The following is an 8,544-nucleotide window of genomic DNA, read 5'->3' as shown; positions in this document are numbered from 1 at the left end:
AAACGAATGCAGTAAGCAAAATATAACAGCATACTAGGCTCATCCTACAATGGGCAATTGTGTCGATTCCCTACATTAATTTATTTTGGTACAGCTTGTCCCCTCAGCTGTTGTCAGACACACGTGGGCCTCGAAATACAATTCTCTTCCTCAAGTGCAGCAAATACTACTAAACAAAAAGCAAAAATGAGTATGACATCCTGGAATTTTTAAAGCATACTCAATTTTCGAAATTGCACATTCTACAAAACTTTCTTTTTCGCCTTCCCAAAATGCCTACTATTTAGAACGCAAGTATGGGTATTCGGACACAACCAGAGACTGCATAAACAACACGTACCACCCCATTGACAGAAAGAAGCTGGTCGCCTCTCTTGAGGCCCCCGTGGCGGTCGGCGATTCCACCAGGAATGATGCGTGAGATGTAAATAGGAGAGTTCTGTTCCTTCCCTCCCATTATATTGAAGCCAAGTCCTTCCTCAGTCTTAGGCAGCTCCACCACGCGAGGGTGTGAGTGCCCCTCACTGGCCGCAAACGCTGCAACAGTGGCCTACAAGACAAGAGAGGTTGTTAACCCAGAGTTGCCTACAGAGTTGTTTAATATTGGTTGTTGTTGTTTTGACATACCTTGGCTGTGGCATTTGCCCTGACTTCTGGGCTACTGTTAATGTCCACTGTCTCATACACATGTTCATACACCTACAGAGTTGTTTAGAAAAGGCAGAAAGAAGGTTAGTCGAATACAAACTGCAAAGCTGAATTACTTCCTTCAAAAGGTCTGACATGTTAAAAATGGAGATCCTGGTAGTTCTTGCTGTCCAGGGTTCCAAGCTATTAATTAATCCTCAAACTGGATAGCTTATTTTGTAATCACAACACTATACACTGACATTGAAGGAATGACAAATCTTATATCTGAAATCAAATAACTAGTCTATAGGCAGCAATCAAACAATTCATGTTTTATAGGCCTGTCTGTATCAGCCCCATCTCACATAAGTACACAAATCCGAGTCTGGAGGTCTAGAGTACTGCTGATTATTTTTTTTCCACTCACCTGGTGCCCCAGGTCTGAATCAGTCACACTTATTGGAGGGGGAGAATGAAAATCAGCAGTACTTCTGGCCTTGAGGTCCAGATTTGGCCACATAATTTGAGTTGAACTTTGAAGGGTGTGATGGGCATTTAATGGCACAGTCTCAGCTCACCTCTCGCACAGCATTACAGAACTCGCTCTGCAAGACCCTTTGCAGTGCCTGCAGTTTCTGGGGTGGCACTTCCCCCGTCCTCTGGAGTTTGTCAAGCAATTCAATGGCCCGAGAAATGTCTGTGGGGAGAAAACATGGAGACCACCCACCGTCAGAGATCTTACCAATAATTGACATCGATTTAAAGACTTTGGTTTGGGAAATAATTGCTTGAGGCAGAGGATCTAACACTTCAGCACACGAGTAATGGAGTCTGTTGGTTTTTGATTTTGTAGATTGATGAAGTAAATCTGTCCATGCACAGGGTATTATGATGCAGGCATAGCTGATCATTACCAAATCTTCATCACAATGTTTGTAAACACATGGTAGAATTCAATGGACAGGGACTTGTATCATCAGGACTGCAAGTAACATAGTCCGGGCTTTCGGGCGCAACATTTTCAAACTAACCTAGCTAGCTACTGAGCTACTGCTAGCTACATACTGGACGCTGAACTTTTGTTTGGGTGCAACTGCTAACATTACTAGGAAGCTACAAAGTACCCATTTGTCGCACTTGAGTAAAAGTAAAGATACCTTAGAAAACAACTCAAGTAAAAGTCACCCAGTAAAATACTACTTGAGTAAAAGTCTATTGGTTTTGGTATTTGGTTTTAAATATACTTAAGTATCAAAAGTAAACGTATTAATAATTCCAAATTCCTTACATTATGCAAACCACACGGCACCATTTTTTAAATGTATGGATAGCCAGGAGCACAATACAACACTCAAGACATTAATTTACAAACAAGGCATTTGTGTTTAGTGAGTGTGCCAGATTAGAGGCAGTTGGGATGACCAGGGATGTTCTCTTGATAAGTGTGTGAATTTAACCATTTTCCTGTCAAAATGTAACCAGTACTTTTGGGTGTCAGGGAAAATGTATGGAGTAAAAAGTAAATTATTTTCTTTAGATAGGTAGTGAAGTAAAAGTTGGCAAAAATATAAATAGTAAAGTACAGATACCCCCCAAAACGATTTAAGTAGTACCTTAAAGTATTTGTTCATAAGTACTTTACACCACTGCAAACTACCAGCCTTAGAGGATAGCTATCTAAATCAGCTAACGTTAGCTGGCTACAACATTAGCAACTCAGCCCATCTGTCTTTCTTAAAACTAAAGCGATTATATTGGAATAATCTATTTTTCTTTCGACTTGTGAGAGATGATTGTACTTTGGGCTAGTTATTTCAAAATTAAATGACTTGCTAACGTTAGCTAACTAAATTAAATTCCAGATTAGCTACCGTTATCTAGCTAGCCATCTGTTTGGCTCGTGTGTATTTTCATAATTTTAGCCATTATTATTGATCAAGCGATCTGTGTTGTTTGACGTTTTACCTCTTTCCAGTCGAACAGGTTCCCCCAAAGACGCCATAATAGCCCAAATCCGGCACTGTTCGGGAGAAATTATTAGGCTAGCAAAATATCCACTCGGCGATAAACAGATTTGAGCTGTATTGACGGGGATTGTTGTTGCGTCAAGGACACGCAATCGGCGCAATATACGGTCAATGTGCCCAATCCACGAAGGGGGAGAAACTGAGAAGTCATATCTATTTTTGAAAATGTGGTATCCTAAATGTATAACCTGCAATATTTACAGTTTTTCAATGGTTATCTAAATTATAGATTTTAACGTATAGTTATTAAAATGTCTTATCTGATCATTATTCATAACCCAAAATGAATTGTTTGTAAATGTCTTTGTAAACCTACAATGTTGATTCAATATGTTTAAGCCATAATTTGGATCTCTGTCAGTGCTTGCATAATGTATGCATTTCTATTGATTCATGTCCACTTCTCACAGCAATAAGGAATTTGCCTTCTGAGAGCTGAAACACTACATAGGCTCATTACTGTGTATTAAACTATGTTACCTTATCATAACGGCGACATAGAGGACATAGACTATTGACCCATTTTTTATGTTTTTGTTGTGATAGGAGACTTGTAAACACATTATGTAGGCCTGTACTTTGGAAGGATACCTCAAATGATGTTTAGAAAAGTGATTTTTCTATCATAAAATGCCATTTTCTGAGTACTATAGATATATATGCAATAATTTAAGTGCTATTTGTGTGTGCAAATCGTACGGAATATACCTTGAATGCACTTTTATTGTTATCTCTTATTATCACAATTAGGCATGTTTTGGTATCCTTTGTGAGAGAATGTTGTCCATCCATTTCTAGGCATGGGACACCTACCTGTGTCGATGGGACAGGATTGAGATGGCCCATCCAAGGAATTCACCAGTCAAGGATCCTGTCTTCAAGATTGAAAACTTTTGAATGTACTCATCATCAAGCTCTCAGAGGTCATCAAGGATCAGCTTGTAGCCTAGGCTATACGACGTGGACTTATGGGCCTACTATATGTTCTGATTCTTTGTGTTGTTGGTTGAGTATATATTGAGGCTTTTATAACCAAGCTAATGCTGGTGAAATTAATATCTATCTGGTCTATTTGTTTGTCTCTTTGTTTGTCTGTCTGTCTGCTATAGGAGGATGGGCTCATTGTAATAGGCCTAGTACTCATTACTATGTATTAAACTGTGTTACCTTATCATAACGGCAAAACTGAGGACATAGACTATTGACCCATTTTGGACCCATAATGGTATAAATGGAACATAGTCAAACATGCGGTTTCCATATGTTTTGATACCATTCAATTTATTCCATTCCAGCCATTACAATGAGCCTGTCCTCCTCTAGCTCTTCCCACCAGCCTCCTCTGGTCTGCATGCAGGCAGACAGGCAGGTACGTAGGTAGGTATGATGGTAGGTATGCATGTAGGAAGGTAGATATTTATGTATCTGTCTGGCCGTCCATCCGTCCATGTTTTCATCTAATCTTTATGCAGTGTAACTAGAAATGTAGGGTTCAAACTTTATTGACATTGGTTTTGTTTTTCAGTTGCCTATAGTCATTTTTATTTCTTCAAATATTTCAATTTAATATTGCAAACAACTTCACAACATACAAAATGAATTATATTAATCCAGAAACATATGTCAATGAATACATTTTATATATATATAGATATATATATATTCTTATATTTTGTCCTCTGGTGGGGATAAAAAAAATAAACAGCAAAGCTTTGACAACAGCACCTTGACATAGTATGTAATTCCAACATTACCTTGAGAAGTTTAGAACAGTAAACAGATAAAGTACTGAGGAGGAAAACCCTTTACTGTTGAGTATGTAAACGGAATGTTTGGTAGGTATCATATCCTTTTTCTTAGGTGGACAAATTCTCAATTCACAATTGAAGCAGCATGCAAGTGTTTTTAATGTAACTCTCGTCCTCACCCTCTCCCTCATCCTCATCGCTCTTTTCCTTCTTTCTCACATTCTTGGCAAAGTAAACAAACCACAATGTCTTGAGGAATGTGATATAGTAATTTAAACTGGGCGCAAATGACTGATCAGATCTTTTTTTAATTGTTTACAAGGTCATGAATATGTTCAATAAATAGACTGTAGTATCACTTTTACTGTATAAACTTCATCTTTTTTTACATGCAGTCCATAAAATTTTCATTTGACGGAATAATTTACCCTGTTATGTATATATACAAATAGATATTTTCTCTTTACTCTCTTTTTTAAACTCTCAATAAAATCTATACATTATATACACTATCTTCCTCTTTTAATGGTCAATGTGCATACACATGATGTGTCTATCCTTATAAACCGCCAGCCAATCTTCTTTTTGCTATCCATGGTGAGCATCGTAGGACTGGGTTGTCCTGCATTGGGAGTTATAATGCCTCTTGTCTATTCCATGTTTGTGTACCCCATAGGGTTACATTTGGTCTCATAAAAGTATTGCTTCAGTTGGCCATTGGGGACAGGGACCTTTCCAGGACGGTAACGGTCTGCCCAGACATGTCTATGGCTGTCTTTTTGTCCACAGCTGTCACCCACTGGCTAATACTATCACACACACTCAGCTCGCCACGCCGCGATGGGGTCAGAATGCCGCCGTACCCTCATGGACATGTTAGCGGCGTCCAGGTAGTTTTTGTATTCCTCCAGGAGAAAAGCAGCGGTGGCTCTAAAGGCACTTGGTTGCTGATCATCCCCGCGATGCATACAGGTCGACATCCTTGGTCTCCGTGGTGACCACAGAGGAAGGACCCCCTCCCTGGCCCTTGTCAGCCCCAGGCCCCAGCTGAGCTGCTTCTCCATCCACCTCCAAGAGCTCCTCAATCACCTGCTCAAACGTGTCTGTGAGCGAGGGCAGTCCCCCATGCTGGCCCGGCCCACCCCGCTCTGTGGAGTCCCGTGGCCCCGGCCGGCTGTCACTGCAGCACCCAAGTAGCCTTCCGTTCGGTGGCCCCGCATACTCGGGGCGTCTCTCATGGGAGCAGCTCTCATGCAACTGAAGTATGAAATAACCATAGTAAGGAACAGGATGGTCATCACTCTTCTAACCTGGTGGAACTAGAGAGAGAGAGAGAAAGAGAGAGTGGAGAGAGAGGGATGAGAGGGGAGAGAGGATGAAATGTTAGTGCAACTTATATGTATATAATAATATGTAGCTATATTATGTATTATATAATATATCAACACTTTTCTTCCATTGAGTTATCAGAGTTGTGTGCTTATACAAAATACTGTACATAATACACTCATTATTACAGTATTCCATAATATCTCAAGGTTGGATCACAATCTAATTGTGTTCCTTTCAGCTATTACTAAGCACCATTAGATGATGCACGCCTACCATCTCCCCCCATTACTACCAGAGTATCACATTTCTCCTCTAGCTGCAAAGAAAGCCAGCAGTCTGACACCACCGTGAGTGCCCACTACTATTTGGCCAACTTGAAAATAAAGGTATAAGTAATTACCATACATGATTGGATATTTTTTTCTGGATTGGACCTCTTTAAAAATAACAACCTAGACCTAGTTGAATTAATTGCGCATGTAACCGATTGTGCTGTTCTTGTGATTTCCATTTTTTCTGTTTCCTCATTTCCCATACAATATTTCCCATACAATATTTCCCATACAATATTTCCCATACAATATTTCCCACAAAGGCCCCAGAAGCAACATTAAGGGCTGCTGACACCAGCGTTTTCAACTGAGGCCAAGTTCTTTCAGACTGGGAGTGGAGTGGCTAGGCATCATGATTTAAATGCCAGAGCATTAGCTAATTATCTCCTAATGGGCCATCCTACTATGAAGTGCAACCCAATATATCATTATTTTCTCTTCTTCAACAACAACAAACAACAACAATTTTTTAAACAATTTTGTTAAACTGATAATGAAACTACAGTATGTCTTCATCATAATCATCATCATTATCATCATCATTATCTTTCTTATATGTGATGTTGTTATCCAAGGTTGGCATGTACAATATCATAAATGCTAAGGGCCTGAATACTTTTTTTCAGTGTAGCTATAGAACAGGCAAAATATATCATGTTTCCAATCTAATACCATGTATTGTAGCCTAACACGTTTCATGTGTTATCCTGACTTCACACTACATTTCCCATAGGATTAATAGAGACTTATTGATCAATTGATTGGTTGAATACATGAGTGTTTCTGACTAGGTTCAGATAAGTGACTGTTTATTTTGTGTGATTTTGCAAAAGGCAACCAATATTTGATGTAATATTACCATTAATATGCTAAACTTGATAGGGTCAAATTGGGAGCAGGATTTATTAAGGGACATAGAGATGTTTAAATAAAGGAATGCTGAGAGTGAGCAGTAGCGCTAGCAGAGACTGAGAGAGTCAGTAAAGTACTGGTTAGAGAAGTGAAGAGATGTAATGTGCTTGCATCCTGACACACTCACATACACCTTCTATCAGATGCTTTCTCTGTACAGCTGCTCACATAAATTTGGTGAACAGACATTGCAAGGTAAAGAATGCCACAAGTGCCCAACAGAGCCAAAATGTATCAATATACACACACACCCTCATCCTCATCCTCCCCCCTAGCTCACAATAGCATCTCTTACCTTTATGCCCTATGAGTCACAGCAATTCAACATATCCACGGACATCCCAGACCCAGAGTCAAACATATGAAAACAACCACAATATAAGAAACCTAGCTCTTGCTCTTCAGAGGGGTGCATTTAAAAATAGCCATGGCAGGGCTTTGACTGCACTCTGCATGCCGCCCTCCTTGTGTCCCGACCTGATGCAGGAATACGCTCCAAGCAGATCCGCTCCCCCACCAGGCATTGTGGAGGATGGAAGGACCTTAGCAGAAGGGAGGGCAGACCCCACCTAAAAAGCATTTGTTTCATTCTTAATTGGCGTCTGGGGCCACGACTGCGATTAGCCAACGCTACGGTGACTGCCATAGAGATATTGCATCTATAAATAGGCGTGCTGGGAGTCTCACAGTCTCGATTGAGAATATCACATCCTTCTCCTTAATGAGCCGCTGAGTCCCCAAGCTCAGTGACGTGTTTCTCCAGAGTGTGAGTGTGTGTTAGAGGGAAGGGAGGGGATGGAGGAGGAGAGGAAAGGAGGGCTTGGTTTGTACGTGTTTGCAGGGGGATGGGGACATCTTTCCTCCTACCGACAAGACAACCTTGGAGACAAAACATAGCCAAGCAAACATAGATGAGCAGGAAACCGTTCCAACATTTTCTCAATATTGCAATTTCAAAATAATTATTCATAAGAGGTAATCCTTTATCATCCTATAAAGTGTTCCTGTGACCTGTCAAATCCCATCATTAGGCTGCCCCAATGATCAAGGAAAACAAATACATGGACTGAAATCCCATCACACTGCTTATTGATACATGAACTGATTGGGGGTCCATCTTCATGTAGAAGATGCTGCAGCAGATGTAGTAGTCCTTCTTCCCTGATGGATCACTGGGGCTAAGTTGCAGTAACAGGGGGTGGGGAGTCAGTGCAGGCGTAATTTCGCGGCATAACAACCACAGATGACATCTCTCCCAGGTCTCCATAGGGGACAGGATGGAGGGGATGTGTTTTGGGGGCAGTGCCACTCATCAGTGTGCAATTGCCTGCCAGTCCTCTGGGCCTCCTCACACCGGGAACAACAAATAATTTTATTTCTAACTCAGCTATTTCCTGTTTCCATCAGGAAAATCAATATGGCTTATGCTCTCAATCAACATCCTGTTAAAATGCAATCTAGCCGATGAATCACTTCATTGCTGTGGGACTGGCTCAGAATAACAGTACTCTCTGAGACCTATCTAATTCAAACCAAAGTAAAAGTGATTCTCACCATGGCTGG

General features: G+C 40.6%; 1 protein-coding gene and 1 pseudogene across 1 annotated transcript; both read right to left on the bottom strand.

Annotated features, from left to right (window-relative positions):
- Positions 1-41: 41 nt before the first annotated feature.
- On the bottom strand, positions 42-2,749 carry LOC112264065 (protein lin-7 homolog C). The gene is made up of 4 exons (XM_042321125.1): positions 2,596-2,749; positions 1,209-1,327; positions 628-699; positions 42-550 (listed from the first exon to the last, which is right to left on the bottom strand). Exons 1-4 carry the CDS (start codon positions 2,630-2,632, stop codon positions 284-286), a joined length of 495 nt encoding a protein of 164 aa, XP_042177059.1. The 5' UTR covers positions 2,633-2,749; the 3' UTR covers positions 42-283.
- A 1,944-nt stretch (positions 2,750-4,693) lies between these two features.
- LOC121838790 lies at positions 4,694-7,521 on the bottom strand (annotated as a pseudogene).
- Positions 7,522-8,544: the final 1,023 nt, after the last annotated feature.

Source organism: Oncorhynchus tshawytscha, linkage group LG04 (assembly GCF_018296145.1).
Source record: "Oncorhynchus tshawytscha isolate Ot180627B linkage group LG04, Otsh_v2.0, whole genome shotgun sequence".
Lineage (NCBI taxonomy): Eukaryota > Metazoa > Chordata > Actinopteri > Salmoniformes > Salmonidae > Oncorhynchus > Oncorhynchus tshawytscha.
The sequence above is the reverse complement of the archived record's forward strand: the minus strand, read 5'-3'. Positions and strand labels throughout refer to the sequence as shown.

What these genes read in the sequence shown, in the direction of transcription:
- LOC112264065 (XM_042321125.1), bottom strand. Translation starts at nt 2,632, where the DNA reads ATGGCGTCTTTGGGGGAACCTGTTCGACTGGAAAGAG. An exon ending in TCTGTAATGCTGTGCGAGAG is followed by an intron (nt 700 to 1,208) that starts GTGAGCTGAGAC and finishes ACAACTCTGTAG; the next exon opens with GTGTATGAACATGTGTATGA. An exon ending in GGGCAAATGCCACAGCCAAG is followed by an intron (nt 551 to 627) that starts GTATGTCAAAAC and finishes CTTGTCTTGTAG; the next exon opens with GCCACTGTTGCAGCGTTTGC.